The sequence below is a fragment of the Rosa chinensis genome, chromosome 6 (assembly GCF_002994745.2).
Source record: "Rosa chinensis cultivar Old Blush chromosome 6, RchiOBHm-V2, whole genome shotgun sequence".
NCBI lineage: Eukaryota > Viridiplantae > Streptophyta > Magnoliopsida > Rosales > Rosaceae > Rosa > Rosa chinensis.
Window position 1 is genome coordinate 18,339,561 of NC_037093.1, and position 19,226 is coordinate 18,358,786.

The window sequence follows — 19,226 nt, forward strand, 5'->3', positions numbered from 1 at the left end:
AAATTAAATTTGATCTCGACTATGAATCAAAGGTAATAGAATTGTAACCAAATCGTACTTGCATTGTTTTGCAGAGCTCCAAAGAATCTGGAGTGCCCTAAGTCAAGGTTTTGAGAACTTCTGCTCGTTCAGCGCTCGGGATCGGTGAGGGTTTGTCTCGCCGCTATTAGGCCGTTGCTGGACGGGTGTTGAACTCTATTTGCTCGGGGAGTTCAGAGGGAGAGGCTTCTAGCTCAAGGTGTTGGATGGGGGCTAGGTGAGTTTCTAGACGAAATCACTAGGTGTGGTCGCGTTGTGCAGGGATGGCTGGTTTCGCGCGTGGGCTCTGCAGATCTCGGCAGCGTGATTCTGATGGTTTGAGCGACAGCGTAGTTCTGAGGAGCTGTGCAGTAGTGAAGATTTAGAGGATCCGGGCAGCGGCTTTTGATTCTGGAGGGGTGCATGGCGAGGCCAAGTGATAGGCGTTGTAAGCTGGGTCGGGCCAGCGCGGCTTGATTGAGCATGGGTCGGTGCGGCAAGCTACAGTGGATTGGTGGTGGGAGCGGACAGCGCTGCACGGGCATACTTATGAGGGAGATGAAAGTTTGGGCCTGCTCCAAATCCTATTGGGCCTTGTGGTTTTGGGCTTCTTCTCTTTGGGTTACCCTATCGGGCCTTTAATTGGGCTAGGGCTTTGGCCCTTGGTCCAAACCTATGTTTTTGACAATTTGTCTAATTATAATAATTTCCTTGTATTAGGATCTAGATCTCTAGATACCAATGAAGGATCCCCGCTACCTCTACATATTTGAATGTATAATAAGTACTACCATTATCTTCTTATCTGTCTATAAATGGCAGTGGAAGGGTATGTAACGGCCTATTTTGGTTTGTGATCCAAATATTATTTCGCCCGCAGGGCTTGATTCAAAAAAAAAAAAATCAAAGGGTAATGTATTAATAAAATCGTAGACTTGCAAGAATTTTTTTCTCCTATTCTATTATCTTTTGCTTTAATAACTTTCATTTTTCGATAAAAATTTACACTACTTTTCTTTTTGTTTGATCATGCATGTGTCAAAATTTTAGTTTTTTTTTTTTTTTTTGGAAGAGGGTAAATTGGCTCGGTCTAATGTTGGTAGCAAGGTTGTATCATTACTCTCGGGATTGGGTATCTTTCATGGTAGCTCATGGTTTCGAGCATAAAATTTAGTTAGGGGTTGGGCTCTCTTGGCTCATGGATGTTGCTATTAGCGACGGACCCGTAACTACGGATCTTTGTAGGAATGTGTGTCTTGATGTAGGACCACAATCGGTCATTCCAATGGATTGTAATCTTTTCAGTTATTAATGGATTTTATTTCTTCTCAAAAAAAAAAAAACAACTTCTCTATAGTTTTCTGTATTATATATAGGGAAGCGGAAATCAAAATCTCAATAACTTTTCTGCTTTAACTTCAACAGATTTCTTATTTTATAGTCTCCATAATTCTTTCATGTAAATTTAGGGAATTTTTTTTTTCATCACTATCCCTAAAATGAGGATATGTATATGGAATCTGTTCAAGTAAAAATGACTCATATTTTCCTGAAGAAAAATCATAATATGGAGAAGTTATAAGAGCTGCTTTGATATGCCACATTTACCTGGTCTAAATACACTAAAAGTTGTATTTATCTCTCCGACGCAAAGAATAATCACATAATGCATTATTGATGGAGTATTAGAGTATGATATTTCTTTTTTGGTCGTATATATACACACTAAATAATCAAATAGCGTCGGCTAGCTGGCGCATGAAGATGAAGTTCCAGCTGTGATAACTTGTATATTGTACGCTCACGAGCTGTGCTCAATTAGTCGATAGCTAAGCTTAATTAATCAGATCAATTCATCTAAGTTTGTTACAACCAATTAATCTACGCCTGCTGTGAAAACTGAACCCACTGGTCCACTTGAATGATGTAAGATTAAGACTCTACGGTCCACTGTTACGAGTCGTAATGACACTACCTGGTGTGACCAGTATTTTGGGGTCTATATATACCCACACTCCTAATAGCTTAGCTCTAACCCAGCACTACTACTCCACAGTTATTTCATCCTCCTCAAATTAATCACCACATAACCAAGTCTCTCCCTATAGCTCCGAGTCCATCTCCAGTTTATTAACGAGATGGCTGACCGGAGAGCTGAAGAAAATGTCGTCTCCGGCCAACCCATCCAGAAAACCATTGCAGATTTCGATCCCGCTCCCAAACCCAAGAGAAACAAGTTCGCTTTTGCTTGTGCTATGTTGGCTTCCATGACTTCTATCCTACTCGGTTATGGTAAGTAATCGTTTATGTTTCTTTCATTTTGAAATATGATATTCGGGGAGGAGAGACCTGAACTCGAGATATCTTGAGAACTGTGTTGTCTTTATATAGATACACACATACACGCACATACATATGCATGTGGTGGTTAAGTTTTTTGTGTTATCTACAGATATTGGTGTAATGAGTGGAGCGGTGATCTTCATCCAAGACGACCTCCATGTCTCCGACGGGCAGATCGAAGTTCTAGTCGGAATTCTGAATCTCTACTCCCTCATCGGCTCCGCTGCCGCCGGCAGGACGTCCGACTGGATTGGACGTCGGTATACCATAGTCTTCGCCGGAGCCATCTTCTTCGCCGGAGCTCTTCTCATGGGCTTCGCCACCAACTATTCCTTCCTCATGTTTGGGAGGTTTGTTGCCGGAATCGGCGTTGGTTATGCCCTCATGATTGCTCCTGTCTACACCGCGGAAGTTTCTCCGGCGTCGTCTCGTGGTTTCCTCACGTCTTTCCCTGAGGTAGGTTTGTTCGTTTGTTTCTGGCTTGTTAGTTAAAATCTTTGAAGCACTTATCAAGAAAGCTTTAGAATATGCTCTTGGATTTTACCCACAAAGCACCAAAGTCCAAAGGCAACACCCATCCTTTCTCTGAGTTTTGGTCTTTTGGTTATGGTTGGAACTTTTCTGACAATATTGAAAAACCGTTTATTTTCAACTCACCACTTTTGTTCTCCTCTTTTTTTTTTTTATCGAAATGAAATTTACCAAACTCAATCAAGAGAGTACAAATCAGGCCAATAAACTCTCCTTTTGGCCTCTAAAACAATTAATTTGCTTTTAACAAATCATATAGCCAAAAGGACCTACATCCTTACTGTTCATAGATTGAACCATCTTCAATAAGTTCCTTTCCAGACCATGAGCTACTGGGATAGTTTTTTTGCGCACATGATTCCAAGTCACAAATTCAAACTCCCGCAACAGAGATCGGACTCCATCCAAAACAAGCCCAATTGAATATTATGCAAAGAATTTATAGTTGTTGGCTAACATATTTCGTAAGCAATTGAATATTATGTATAAAACTTTTTTGGATTTGTTTTACAAAATTTATCTACACATCATTATGGCCTATTTGACTAGTAAATTGCCTCACATCATTTAATAAATAAATTTGATATACAAATTCAGAATACTTATCAAATTCTTATTGGTCGAGTTGAGTTTGTTGTCTTGTTTTTTTTTCTTTTTCTGAATAGCTCGGTTTTTTTTTCCCCCCTTCCTTGGAGGCAAACTATGCCCACGAAGTTGGGAAAAATTTTTTGGTTATCATACTTACCTCATTTTTTTTTTATGCTTTCATCTCTAATAAAGTACTTTTTTCTTTTTTTCTTTTTTTCTTTTTGAGAACATAATAAAGTACTAACCGATGTTTGGTTGTTTGAAACTTTGAGCAGGTGTTTATCAATGCCGGAATCTTATTGGGGTACATATCCAACTGGGCATTCTCCAAGCTCGCACTTAACCTAGGCTGGCGTCTCATGCTCGGCGTCGGTGCAATACCCTCCGTCTTCCTCGCCCTCGGCGTCTTAGCCATGCCGGAATCCCCTCGCTGGCTCGTCATGCAGGGCCGTCTTGGCGACGCCAAGAGAGTCCTCGACCGAACTTCAGACTCCATGGAAGAGTCCAAACTCCGACTCGCCGACATCAAAGAAGCCGCCGGAATCCCCGAGCACTGCAACGAGGACGTCGTTCAAGTCCCAAAACGCAGCCACGGTGAAGACGTCTGGAAAGAGCTCATACTCCGCCCAACCCCCGCCGTCCGTCACATTCTCATCGCCGCCGTCGGTATACACTTCTTCCAACAAGCCTCGGGCATCGACGCCGTCGTTTTGTACAGCCCGAGAATCTTCAAAAAGGCCGGAATAAAGTCCAAGACCAAACTCCTCCTCGCCACCATAGCCGTCGGATCCGTCAAGACAGTCTTCATCCTCGTCGCAACGTTTCTTCTGGACAGGATAGGACGCCGTCCTTTGCTTCTTACCAGCGTAGCAGGGATGATAGCCTCACTTGGTTGTCTCGGTTTCAGCCTCACCATCATCGAACACAGCGACGAGAAGATCATGTGGGCCATTGTTCTCTCCATCAGTATGGTCTTATTCTACGTGGCGTTCTTCTCCATCGGAATGGGCCCCATCACGTGGGTCTACAGCTCCGAGATCTTCCCGTTAAAGCTACGAGCTCAGGGGTGTAGCATTGGAGTCGCCGTCAACAGAGTCGTCAGTGGAGTACTCTCAATGACTTTTTTATCCCTGTACAAGGCCATAACTATTGGCGGAGCCTTCTTTCTTTTCGCCGGAATTGCGACGGTTGGCTGGGTGTTCTTCTATACAATGCTGCCGGAGACACGGGGGAGAACCCTTGAAGATATGGAGGTTCTTTTTGGGAAGTTCCACAAGTGGAAAGAGGCCAATGCTCTGCTCAAGAATAAGCGTGCCAATCCTAATAGTAACGAGAACAACACCGGCAACGGTGGTCAGGTTCAGTTAGGAACAAAAGGGCAAGATTAGGGTTGGTGATGACAATATATATATAGTAGAGTAGAAGAAGCTCAACCCATAGTCTGAAAATTTTTGTATGCGTGCGGATTATATATAACCGGCACATACAAAAGCTTATCAGAAGGCAAATGGTATAAGAATGGTTGATGGCTCGGCCCCTTCAAGGAGAAAAATCAAATGCAATGATGAAAACAAAGTTTTATATGTGTATTCATTGTACAAGGTTGTGCTTGACATTTGCTTACCATTTGTAGGTTTTTTATTTTTTCCTCTTTTGGTGACTCGTGAGACTGTATTTCAGAAACTAGAAATAATAGTAGTCATGAGTGAATTATCATGAATGTGTGTTCAGATCATGAATGAATTATCAATTTTTAACTAGTAACAAAAAAAAAATTATCAATTTCTTAACTAATGTCTCTAAGATCTGGAAAAAAATTTGTATCGACCTAAATATTTGACAACGCGATTATATAGATTCCAAATTGAGTGTTTATTATACCTCTGAACCCAAAAGTACAATTATGGATACTGTTTGTGATAAAGTTCTTAATACGCCATTAACTGTATGTATAATTTAGGTCCAGAAAATAAAGAAATAGTGAGGCAATGTTAATATTTGCATTCAAAACATTCTAAAGAACCAAATACAACGATCCAATAATTGGGAAGGGAAGGCTGTGATGAATGAAAGGCTCCTGTACATGAATGAAAAGGAACCTGCATTTAATAGTGCCATTCATGCTTTTGTCCATGATAGTTCCTTTAATGTTGATGGCGATTATTAACTCACTGTCAGCTAGGGGCAGCCCATGGGCCCAGGGCCTTACGGGCTTTTTAGGGTCGGGTCGGGCAAGGCTTTTTTGGGTGGGCAGGGCCGAGCCCATTATATTTATATGTCATATTATTTTGTTAAAAAAAATACAAAAAACAATGAAAAAATGATGATACGTTAATGATTGAACAAAATAAAATACAAAATTAAAAAAATATATGGCCTAATGCAATAATTAGTTCAATATAACTACATAAAAATATATTAATACAAAAATTGAATGGGTTTTCGGGCGGGCTTTAATGGGCATATAACGGGCCGGGCCGCGGGCCGGGCTTTGAACCCTCCGCCCTAGCCCTGCCTCGTGCCCAATGGGCAAGGTCGAGATGGGCTTTGTTGCGGGCCGGGCCGGGCGGGAGCCCATGGGCTTTTAGGTCCGCGGGCCAAATGATGACCCATACTGTCAGCCTTTTCACACCCCCTTTAAATTTTTAATAATATTTTATCCCAAATCTTTTTGTACTTTTCGCTGGTGTGGGTGGGGGGGGGGGGGGGGGGGGGAGGGGGGGGGAGAGAGTGAAATTTGCACACCCAAGACGACCTCCATCCAGATATCGGTGTAATGAGTGGAGCGGTGATCTTCATCCAAGACGACCTTCATGTCTCCGACGTGCAGATCGAAGTTCTAGTCGGAATTTTGAATCTCTACTCCCTCATCGGTTCCGCCGCCGCCGGCAGGACGTCCGACTGGATTGGACGTCGGTATACCATAGTCCTCGCCGAAGCCATCTTCTTCGCCGGAGCTCTTCTCATGGGCTTCGCCACCAACTACTCCTTCCTCATGTTTGGGAGATTTGTTGTTGGAATCGGCGTCGGTTATGCCCTCATGATTGCTCCTGTCTACACCGCCGAAGTCTCTCCGGCGTCGTCTCGTGGTTTCCTCACGTCTTTCCCTGAGGTAGGTTGGTTGGTTTTTTTGTTTCTGCCTTTCTGGCTTGTTAGTTAAATTATAATCTTTGAAGCACTTATCAAGAGAGCTTTAGAATATGCTCTTGGATTTTATCCAACAAAGCACCAAAGTCCAAGGCAACACAACCCTTTCTTCGAGTTTTGGTCATTTGGATATTGTTGGAAGTTGGAACTCGTTTACTTTCAGCTCACCACTTTTTGTTATTTTTAGTGAAGACTTTAGGGCATCTCCAACAGACTAGCTAAATTCAATTTTTAGCTATATATAACTATTTTTAAAACAAAAATCAACTCCAACAGACTAGCTATACCCAAGTTAAATTTAACTTTAGCTAAAATGGCTAGCTATATTTAGCTAGAGAATCTTGTATAGTTAAAGCAAAAGTTATATTTATCTCTCCTCTTTTGTCCACATGTCAGTTTATAATTTGATAAAATTTAGTATATTATTTACAAATAGCTACTACTGCTGGAGCAACATGGATTCAAATTTGCTCACCACTTTTATTTTGTGGTGATATCACCACCCTATTAAAACTTGTCACATCATATAAAATCAATTGAATACTTAAAATATAATTTTTTAATAAAACATCATAATTACCTATAATTGTGTTTTATGACACATGTCAGTTTCTTATTGGGTGGTGGTATCACCATCAAAGTATTGGTGGTGAGCAAATTTGAATCCGAGCAACATTGTTAAATCAATAGCTATATTTCACATCTTTAACTAAATTTAACTAAAAAGTAATTGGTACTGTTGGAGATGCTTTAAAGAGTTAATTAGGTAAATATTTGGTAAGCCATTGAATATTAAATAGAAACCTTTTTTCGGTTTGGTTTTACAAAATTGTAATTGCATTACATATGCCCAGACACAAATACAGAATATTTATCTTGAGTTGAGTTTGTTGTCGACCCATGCCAAGATTTTGATCCACTTTTTTGGGCTTCTTTGTAAGTCAATTCTTCTCGTTCGCTTAGACTTGCTCTATCTATGCCCACGAAGTTGGGAAAAACGTTTTGGTTATCAAACTCACCTCAATTTTTTTTTTGTTTAATGGTTTCATCTCTAATAAAGTACTAAGAGCAAGTTCATCCGTTGGGTCACCAGGTCACCCACTATTCACTGCTTTTTAGTGTTAATTTCATCCTCTGGGTCACGAGCACAGTGTATTTCGTGCCCTGGGTCAACCTGTACAGTGTTCTGGGTCACCATGGTGACCTGCACAGTGTATTTCGTGCCTTGGGTCACAGGCACAGTGTATTTCGTGACCCAGAGAATGAAAAATATACACTAAAAAGCAGTGAATAGTAGGTGACCCGGTGACCCAACGGGTGAACTTACTCTAACCGAGTAACTGGTGTCTGGTTGTTTGAAACTTTGAACAGATGTTTATCAATGCCGGAATCTTATTGGGGTACATATCCAAGTATCCAACTGGGCCTTTTCCAAGCTCGCGCTTAAACTAGGCTGGCGTCTCATGCTCGACGTCGGTGCAATCCCCTCCGTCTTCCTTGCCCTCGGCGTCTTAGCCATGCCGGAATCCCCTCGCTGGCTCGTCATGCAAGGCCGCCTCGGCGACGCCAAGAAAGTCCTCGACCGAACCTCAGACTCCATGGAAGAGTCCAAACTCCGACTCACCGACATCAAAGAGGCCACCGGAATCCTCAAACACTGCAACGACGACGTCGTTCAAGTCCCAAAACGCAGCCACGGAGAAGACGTCTGGAAAGAGCTCATCCTCCGCCCCACCCCCGCCGTCCGTCACATTCTCATCACTGCCGTCGGTATACACTTCTTCCAACAAGCCTCCGGCATCGACGCCGTCCTTTTGTACAGCCCGAGAATCTTCAAAAAGGCCGGAATAAAGTTCAAGACCAAACTCCTTATCGCCACCATAGCCGTCGGATCCGTTAAGACTCTCTTCATCCTCGTCGCAACGTTTCTCCTGGACAGGATAGGACGCTGTCCTTTGCTTCTCAGCAGCGTAGCAGGGATGATAGCCTCACTCGGCTGTCTCGGTTTCGGCCTCACCATCATCGACCACAGCGACGAGAAGATCATGTGGGCCATTGTTCTCTGCATCAGCATGGTCTTATTCTACGTAGCGTTCTTCTCCATCAGAATGGGCCCCATCACTTGGGTCTACAGCTCCGAGATCTTCCCGTTAAAGCTACGCGCCCAGGGGTGTAGTATCGGAGTCACCGTCAACAGAGTCGTGAGTGGAATCCTCTCAATGACTTTTATATCCCTGTACAAGGCCATAACTATCGGCGGAGCCTTCTTTCTTTTCGCCAGAATTGCGACAGTTGGCTGGGTGTTCTTATACACAATGCTGCCGGAGACACGGGGGAGAACCCTTGAAGATATGGAGGTTCTTTTTGGGAAGTTCCACAAGTGGAAAGAGGCCAATGCTCTGCTCAAGAATAAGCGTGCCAATCCTAATAGTAACGAGAACGACACCGGCAACGGTGGTCAGGTTCAGTATATATATATATATATATATATATATATATATATATATATATACGGGCGAGTTCTAGAGAGGACGTCCGCACTTTCGCTAAAGTGCGGACGGCGACGCAGCCGGCTGTTCCAGGCAGCGACGGCGGCGTGGAGCTTGCCAGACGGAGGCCAGAGGCTTCCCAGACGCGTCTGGACAGCGATTGAAGTCGGAGCAGGTCGGGTTGTAGGTTTCTGGGCGGCGACCCGACCTGCAACTGCAACCGGACATGCAGCGCTGCAACCTCGTCTCCGGCGACTCCACCCGACTGCAGACAGGTCCGTCCGACCCCTGGCCTCCGTCCGGCATGCTCCGCCGCTCCTTCGCGCCCCGAGCCGAGCTGCTGCATCGCCGTCCGCACTTTAGCGAAAGTGCGGACGTCCGCTCTCGATCCTCTCCGTATATATATATATATATATATATATATATATATATATATATATATATATATATATATATATATATATATATATATATATATATATATTAGTAGAGAAGAAGAAGCTCAACCTTTCGTCTGAAAATCTTTGTATGCGTGCGGATTATATGCAACCGGCACATACAAAAGCTTAAATTTTTATCAGAAGGAAAATGGTACAAGAATGGTTCATGGCTCGGCCCTTACGAGGAGAAATATCAAATGCAATGAAGAAAACAAAGTTTTACATGCGTATTCATTGTACAAGGTCGTGCTTGACATTTGCTTACCATTTGTAGTTTTTTTTATTTTTTCCTCTTTTGGTGACTCGTGAGACTGTATCTCAGAAACTAGCAATAATAGTAGTCATGAATGAATTATCATGAATGTGTGTTCAGATCATGAATGAATATTATCAATTTTTAACTTGTAACCGAAAAAAAAAATTATCAATTTTTTAACTAATGTCTCTAAGATCGGGACAAAAATTTGTATGGACCTAAATATTTGATAACTGTTTTAGAGAAACTGAATTTGAGAGGAATTTGCTATGTATTCTCATTGATAATAGGGGCCTCTTTATATAGAGGATTACAATACATAGAATCTCAATCGTACAAGGAAAGTAATCGTACATTGAATAGGAATCTAGATCCTTCTAATTTAACCCTATTACCACTAGGTCAAGTAACCCAGAGTTTGGGCTAAACACAAATATAGATATCCTTAAACACTCCCCCTTGTGTTGTCCAAAAGTGGTGCTTCTCTCGTTGCCTCGTTAAAAACCTTGCCGAGTAACAAAAACCCAGTGGGACAAAAATAACCTCGGTCGAAGGGGAAAAAGAGCACAACACACCCTTCACGTTTCAAGCTGAACATGTAGACATCTCCCCTGATGTCTGCGCCTCCCCTTGATGACTACAATCATGGGAGTTCAGATAATTTCCGCAAGCCAATTCTCGCCACATGTTTCTCGAACGTGGATTTGGGCAATGACTTAGTAAACAAGTCTGCCTCATTGTCCTCAGATCGAACTTGGTTTACTTTGATCTTGAGGAGCTTCTGTTGTTGTTGATTGTAGAAGAATTTAGGTGATATATGCTTGGTGTTGTCGCCTTTGATGTAGCCTTGCTTCATTTGTTCAATGCAAGCAGCATTATCCTCATAAATGCTCGTTGGCTCATCTGTGATAGACTTCAAACCACAATTACTTCGAATATGCGTAACTATGGATCGAAGCCATATACATTCACGAACTGCTTCGTGAAGAGCAATAATCTCTGCATGATTCGAAGAGGTGGCGACTAAGGTCTGCTTTGTAGACCTCCAAGATATCGCGGTTTTTCCCATGGTGAAAACATAACCAGTTTGGGAGCGACCTTTGTGTGGGTCAGAGAGGTACCCAGCATCAGCAAAACCTTCCAAAACACTTATATCATTTTAGGATGGGGAGAGGGAACGCAGTCCACCATGTGTGGCGTCCCTGGCACTTGATGGGTCCAAATCCATCTTCTCTCTGAAGGGATAGAACAAGCCCATATCGATCGTATCACTTAGGTATCGAAAGATATCTTTAACACCAGTCCAATGACGTCGTGTAGGCGCAGAGCTATATCTAGCTAGCAAGTTCACAGCGAATGAGATATCCGGTCTTGTGCATTGTGCTAAGTACAATAATGCGCCTATTGCACTTAGGTAGGGCACTTCTGCCTCTAGCACTTCTTCATCGTCATCTTTTGGACGAAATTGATCTTTCTTTGGATCAAGACTACGGACGACCATTGGGGTGCTTGAAGGCTTAATCTTATCAGTGTTGAAACGCCTAAGCATCTTTTGGGTATAAGCTGATTGATGAATCAGGATACCATCTCTACGGTGCTCAAGTTCTAAACCGAGGCAAAACCGTGTTTTCCCAAGATCTTTCATCTCAAACTCGGATTTCAAGTGTTCAGCGGTTTCCCTTAACTCTTTAAGGGTGCCAATTATGTTCATGTCATCGACATAAACCGCTACTATTGCAAATCCGGAACTTGTCCCTTTTATGAACACACATGGGCATAGTTCATTGTTGACATATCCCTTTCCAATCAAGTAGTCACTTAGACGGTTATACCACATCCATCCGGATTGTTTCAATCCATATAGTGAGCGTTTCAATCTAATTGCAAACGCGCTCCGTGGTTTAGAGCCACTTGATTTGGGTAACTGAATTCCGTCTGGAATCTTCATGTATATCTCTGTATCTAGATCCCCATATAGATACGCAGTAACCACATCCATAAGCTGCATGTTCAGTTTTTCGGAAACCACCAAACTGATAAGGTAGCGGAACGTTATGACGTCCATTACGGGAGAATATGTCTCCTCGTAGTCGATTCCAGGGCGTTGTGAGAAACCTTGCGCCACAAGGTGAGCTTTGTACCTTACAATCTCATTTTTCTCATTACGCTTTCTAACGAATACCCATTTGTGACCAACTGGTTTGGTGTTGGGCGGTATTGGCACAACTGGTCCGAATACCTTTCTTTTCGCTAGAGAATCAAGTTCTGCCTGGATCGCATCTTTCCACTTTGGCCAATCGGCTCTACGTTGACATTCATCAACGGAGCGTGGTTCGATGTCATCGGTCTCAATAATCTCACGCGCCACTGAATACGCGAAGACATCATCAATGATGATGGAGTTTCTTTCCCACGTCCCATGTACACTAGTGTAATTAACAGAGATCTCTACGTTCTCAGGGATAGGTTCTGACAATGAGGCGTCCCCCAAAGATGTCTCTTGGACATAACCATAATCCGGAACATTATCATGGGACGGATTTTGAGTATCGATGATCAAAAGATTTGTTTGTGCCTCGTTCGCTCTCTATCTAGGGCGAGTATCCTTCGAACCAATCGATCTACCGCGCTTTCTTGCGGGACCTGCGGCCATAGATGCCACATCATTGCCATGTTGGGCAATGGCGCCATCTCCTGGTGTCACAGGAGAGGCGTGATGTCCAGTATTTGGGACATCGATCCTTGCAAGCACGTTTGCAGCAGGTATGTGTGATCTCATCACTTTGGGAACATCAAAAAACGCATCAGGCAGAGTGTCTGCTACGTTCTGGAGCTCGATTATTCTTCGCACTTCAAGTTCGGACTGTGCGGTACGGGGATCGAGATGAGACATAGTGGGGACAGACCACGACAATTCCTGTCGTTCCTGTTGAACATATGTGTTCTTATCTCCCCCTAACGATGGGAAGACTGTCTCATCAAAGTGACAATCAGCAAATCTAGCGGTAAAGAGATCGCCTGTCAAGGGTTCAAGGTAGCAGACTATCGCTGGAGATTCATATCCAACATAAATGCCCATTCGTCGTTGTGGACCCATCTTAGTACGCTGTGGCGGCGTAATAGGCACACCCAAAGATGCGTAAGTGCGAGATATCAGGCTCGTATCCAGTCACTAGCTGTAACGCAGAGTAAGATTGGGTGGCAGTGGGTCGTAGACGAATTAGCGTCGTTGCATGCAATATTGCATATCCCCAAGCAGAAACAGGGAGATTGGTGCGCATAACCAATGTCCGTGCTATCATCTGTAGTCGTTTGATAGCGGCTTCTGCGAGACCATTTTGGGTATGAACATGGGGAACTGGATGCTCTACATCAATCCCCAGTGACATGCAATAGTCATCGAATGTCTTCGATGTAAACTCCCCAGCATTATCAAGTCGAATTGACTTAATAGGATGGTCAGGGTAGTGAGCCCGTAGACGGATAATCTGGGCTAGGAGTTTAGCATAAGCAGCATTTCGAGTGGACAGTAGCGCGACATGTGACCAGCGTGTCGATGCATCAACCAATACCATAAAGTATTTAAAAGGTCCGCATGGTGGTTGAATTGGTCCACAGATAACCCCTTGGATCCTCTGTAAGAACAGAATGAGTATTTTGGGATCCTTTGCGTAGGACGATCTCGGTCCTAATTTCCAGAACGAACAGGCTTTGCAGAAAGAGCGAGGGGCCTTAGAAGCAACCAATGAGGATTTTGGTTGGGCCTGAGCGTCTATAGCGCTATTAGAAGCAAAGTGTGTGACTACATCTCCCATTATGGCGTTAGAGCCATGGAAATTGGTGTGTGTGGCGTCATGGCCACTAGGAGGAACAACCATGGCGTTATGCTCATGGTTGGCGCCATTAATGGCATCACCACATGGGACTTGGGCGGCCCTATGGCGCCCCAAGACGGCTACAGCTCCAGATGCTGCAATTGTTGCGGTCTTGCTAAGTCCTGGAATCAATTTTCGATTCTTGCTTCTTCTCACTCTAAAGAATGGATGTCCGTGTGAAGTCTTTAGTATACGGAGCATCATATCACGACCAGGATGTCCTAGTCGGTCATGCCAAAGCCAATATGTGTCTGAATCCAAGAGATCTTCTCTTATGACATTATTGGATTCAATAGGTCGAATTGTAGTGACATAAAGTCCACTAGATTGACACATAAGCTTTTCTAAGATGCGCTTTCTTCCGCAATCATTAGAGGTAATGCAAAGGAATTCTATTCCGTTCTCACTATGCGCATGGAATCCGTTGGCTCTAATATCTTTAAAGCTCAATAAGGTTCGATTCGCCTTAGGAGCGTAGAGAGTTTCAGTGACTTTAATCAAGGTGCCATTGGGCAAAAGGAATTGGGCCATTCCATGTCCTTGAACTAAACTTGATGGCCCAGCCATCGTAGTCACAGATGAATATGTAGGCAACATCTCCAAGAATAATTGCCTATGTCGTAGAATGGTGTGCGTAGTCGCACTATCCGCAAGACATTGAAGTTCATCCATTCCTAAAAGAAAAGCTCGTAATTAAAAAAAGGAGTCATAAAGAAAAGAACTCAACTTTTATTAATAAGCCAAACGGAATTACATCATCGTTTCTTTAACCAAAGGAAATCTAATCCAATAAACTAGTTAATGCAAAACAATGGTAGTCGTCTAACTCCTTTCGGTAATTCCAATGTAAATGTGACCAGGTGAGTAGAGAGATGTCGGTGGAGCGAGGCTCACTTAAGTACCACTGATCTCAAAACCTTCCTAGACATCACACTCACATTGCATGCGCCTACTTTGAAGAAAGACTAATAGCATTGGCATCTACTACAAATATAATATGGCAATTGCCCACATCTCTTGGAAATAGAAAGACTTAATCAAAATCGCCAGTTTCTGGGTCTTGATCCTTGTAGTCTTCCACCCTTAGATCGAGATCTCCATCTTGATCTTCTTGTTCCATGTAATGTGCCTCCCTTGCTTCACGATACATCTTGTATGCGTTTGCAACATTCTGGGATGCAGTACACTTCTTTGCCCAATGTCCACTTAATCCACATCTGAGACAAGCATCATTATGGTCAGATTCCCTTGATCGAGGCGCTCTGGGGGCGTTTTGTAGACGGTTATTGCCTTTGGTGGCGTTACCACCATAACCGGAGGCTTGGCCTCTCTCTCTCTTTACACGTTTACCTCCACGGTTCCGTGTACGCCTATCTTGGCGATTTCCTTCCTCTTTAGGGCGAGAATATGGACCAGAACGTCCAAAATTATCCCTACTCTTAGGGTTTCGCTCCTTGCGTCCTCCCTTGGGGGCGCGACTATAATTAGACTCCGGAATTGACTTGGTTCCCACGGGTCTAGAGTTATAGTTCTTCACAAGTATGTTGTCGTGCTTTTCAGCTACGTTCATGGCGCCAATTAGCTCATGAAATCTTGTGATGCGTCTAGCATTGACATCAATTCGATAGTTTTTGGCTATCATCAATGCAGAGACGGGGAAGGTGGAGAGAGTCTTCTCGATCAACATCGTATCAGTGATGTTCTGCCCACAGAATTCCATCATAGACTTGATACGAAGTGCTTCTGAATTGTAGTCCAGTACAGACTTGAAATCACAGAAGCGGAGGCTATGCCATCTCACTTCTAAGTCTGGAAGCAGGGAATCACGGACGTTGCCAAAACGCTGCTCGAGTTCCACCCATAGTTTTCTTGGGTCTTCCTCATTGAGGTACTCATTTTGGAGCGCGTCATTCATGTGCCTTATCATGAGAATGATGGCTTTAGCTTCATTCGCCTCTCTCGTAGCTCTATTTGCTTCAAAAGCAGCAGCTTGTTGAGGAGTACGTACGTCCTGACTTGGCTCTTGGATCGTACTTAGGATCCCATCAGGCTTAAGATGCTGGCGCACATCACGGACCCACTTGTGGTATCCTGCGCCTGTTGTCTCTAGTGGAGCAAAGCTCAACTTGTTCAGGTTATTCATCCTGAAAAACAACAAGAAAATAGGGTTAGTTTCGGAGCGAAGAAGGCTACCATGAAAAACTATATAATTTCTGAGCGTAGTCGCTTCCAAGAAATTAGGGATTTTTCTGAGCGTAGTCGCTTCCAAGAAAATCCGATTCCAAGAGGGGTTTTGGATTAGATCGAAACGATGATGTATGTGGTCGATCGTTTTCTTCTCAACAAACTCTAAGTTTGGAGGACTCTACAAGCTCCAAGCTTGGAGTGAGCACGAACCCCCACAGTTCGGCTATTGGTCTCCCCTATGAAGAAGAAAAGGGGGTAGAAGAAGGGATGTTGGAAGTCCCCGAGAAAAGAAGAAGAAATTAAAAAAAAACTTCAAAAACGGGAACTTTTAGAAAAGTTTACCTTGAAAAATAGCCGGAAATCTTGACCGGAAAAGTCTTTGAAGATGGCCGAAAAGTGGCCGGAAACTGGTGGCCGGAGGTCGCCGGAAAAGTGGCAGGAGCTAGGCAGGGTTGCTGCAGGGGCTGTGCAAGAGGTGTGAAGAGGTTGTGCAGGGGCTGTGCAGGGCTGGCAGGCAGATGCTCGGCAGGTGCTAGGCAGCTGTCGGCAGATGCAGGCACAAGGGTGCACAGGTGCCGGCAGGTGCTCGGCAGGTGTCGGCGGGGGCAGGCGCAGGGGTGCGCAGGGTTCGGTAGGTCTCGGCAGCTCTCGGCAGGCGCAGGGGTGCGCAGGGTTGCTGCAGGGGTGCGCAGGGTTAGGCAGGTCTCGGCAGGTGTCTCGGCAGCTCTCGGCAAGAGGCTTGCAGAGGCTGTCGGCAGGTCTCGGCAGCTCTCGGCAGGAGGCTTGCAGGGGTTGTCGGCAGGTCTCGGCAGATGCAGGCACAAGGCTCGGCAGATCTCGGCAGCTGCTCGGCAGGGCTCGCAGGGGCAGGCACAAGGCAGGGGCCGGTTTGATTTTTCCGACGGCCGGTTCAGGGGTTTTCCGGCCGGTTCCGGTGGTTCCGCCGCCGGTTCTGGGCTCCTTGGGAGTAGGGCTTCGATATGTGGGGCGGTGGTTGCATGATTTTGGAGGTTACGAAATTAGGGTTTTCAGGGTTAGGGCTTCGTGCTGATAACGTGTTTTAGAGAAACTGAATTTGAGAGGAATTTGCTATGTATTCTCATTGATAATAGGGGCCTCTATATATAGAGGATTACAATACATAGAATCTCAATCGTACAAGGAAAGTAATCGTACATTGAATAGGAATCTAGATGCTTCTAATTTAACCCTATTACCACTAGGTCAAGTAACCTAGAGTTTGGGCCAAACACAAATAGAGATATCCTTAAACAATAACGCAATTATAGACTCCAAATTGAGTGTTTATTATACCTCTGAACCCAAAAGTACAAATATGGATACCGTTTGTGATAAAAGTTCTTAATAAGCCATTAATTGTACGTATAATTTTGGTCTAATAGTGAGGCAATGTTTATATTTGCATTTAAAACATGGGAAAAAAATGCAAAACAGTACTCGACCTTTGGCCCATTGGTAACTTTAGTACCTGACAAAAAAAAAATATCACTTTGGTACCTGAAGTTCAGACCCCGACCCAACATTAGTACCTAAAACACTGTTGGCCGTTACAGCGTTAGCCAAGTAGCAAAATTTGAGGGGTATTCTCGTCCCTTCACTCAATCTCTTCTTCCTCTCGCTTTCTTCATCTTCTTCTTCCTCCCAACTCTCCTTGTTTCTCTCATCTCTTTTTCTTCCTCAAGCTTAGATTTCCAATCCATCGATGCTAAACTCTCACCCATACCCTCTCTGTCTTCTATTTCCCCCAATTTAAACCAAAAGCTCATCACCAGATCAATCCAGCCACCCACACCATACCAATTAAATCTCGCTGTAAACCCCGCTTAAACTTCACTGTAATTTGAAGTCAAAGCTTCAAAACAAACTGTCTCCTCCTCCTCTAGCTCTGAGATCACAACCCAAAAGAGCGAAGCATTAATTGACAAGTTGCAGAGCTTTAGAAACGGGCTCCAATGGTGCAATCCCTCGTGCCCCAGATGGAAGTGCCTTTCAAAATTTGCGGATGAAGGACCAGCAGAGCTTTGGGGTCTCGAGCATCATCGGGTAGAGCAGCCGGGTGCTGGACTCCACGTTCATTCGTGTTTTAATTCATTGGATCTGGCGGCGGCGACGATGGTGGTGTGGAGGTGGAGGGCGTGGGTGGTGGCAGCAGAGAAAGACATGGCTCCTCTCTCTATCTGTTTTTGGTTTTCAAGGAGAGGTGGAATTTGGAGGTTGGAAGAAGAGTATGAGAGGAGAAGAGAAGGTGGAAGAGAAAGGAGGAAGGAATGGAGATGTTGTGCTGGTAATTTGAGAGGATGAAGATCTGGGATTGATCCCAGACGTGATCTTATTTGCTTTTCTCTCTTTTTGGTTGTTTGATCTTTGTTGGTTTGGTGAAGTGTTCAAGATTTTGTGTCGAAACCATGTTTCTCTAAGTACCCAGCTGAGTTTTTCAATATTTCTCTGGTTACTGTAGAATAAAGCTTAAAGCTTTTTCATTTTTGTTTTTGAGCTAACATTAAAGCTTAAAACTTTATGATCTATTGTTTTCTGGGTATATTTGCATGACTCAGATTGTTGTTTGATTGGTGTTTGGTGAAAAGAGTTTAGATGGTCCGAATACCTTTCTTTTCTCTAGAGAATCAAGTTCTGCCTGGATCGCATCTTTCCACTTTGGCCAATCGGCTCTACGTTGGCATTCATCAACGGAGCGTGGTTCGATGTCATCGGTCTCAATAATCTCACGCGCCACTGAATACGCGAATACATCATCAATGATGATGGAGTTTCTTTCCCACGTCCCATGTACACTAGTGTAATTAACAGAGATCTCTACGTTCTCAGGGATAGGTCCTGACAATGAGGCGTCCCCCAAAGATGTCTCTTGGACATAACCATAATCTGGAACATTGTCATGGGACGGATTTTGAGTATCGATGATCAAAGGATTTGTTTGTGCCTCGTTCGCTCTCTTTCTAGGGCGAGTATCCTTCGAACCAATCGGTCTACCGCGTTTTCTTGCGGGACCTGCGGCCATAGATGCCACATCATTGCCATGTTGGGCAATGGCGCCATCTCCTGGTGTCACAGGAGAGGCGTGATGTCCAGTATTTGGGACATCGATCCTTGCAGGCACATTTGCAGCAGTTATGTGTGATCTCGTCACTTTGGCAACATCAGAAAACGCATCAGGCAGAGTGTCTGCTACGTTCTGGAGCTCGATTATTCTTCGCACTTCAAGTTCGGACTGTGCGGTACGGGGATCGAGATGAGACATAGTGGGGACAGACCACGACAATTCCTGTCGTTCCTGTTGAACATATGTGTTCTTATCTCCCCCTAACGATGG

The 19,226-nt window shown here is 44.1% G+C and overlaps 1 protein-coding gene and 1 pseudogene across 1 annotated transcript; both read left to right on the forward strand.

The window, feature by feature from the left end:
- Positions 1 to 2,035: 2,035 nt before the first annotated feature.
- Positions 2,036 to 5,210, forward strand: LOC112170464 (polyol transporter 5). Its single transcript, XM_024307760.2, has 3 exons — positions 2,036 to 2,310; positions 2,471 to 2,817; positions 3,756 to 5,210. Exons 1-3 carry the CDS (start codon positions 2,157 to 2,159, stop codon positions 4,866 to 4,868), a joined length of 1,614 nt encoding a protein of 537 aa, XP_024163528.1. The 5' UTR covers positions 2,036 to 2,156; the 3' UTR covers positions 4,869 to 5,210.
- A 795-nt stretch (positions 5,211 to 6,005) lies between these two features.
- LOC112170972 lies at positions 6,006 to 9,479 on the forward strand (annotated as a pseudogene).
- Positions 9,480 to 19,226: the final 9,747 nt, after the last annotated feature.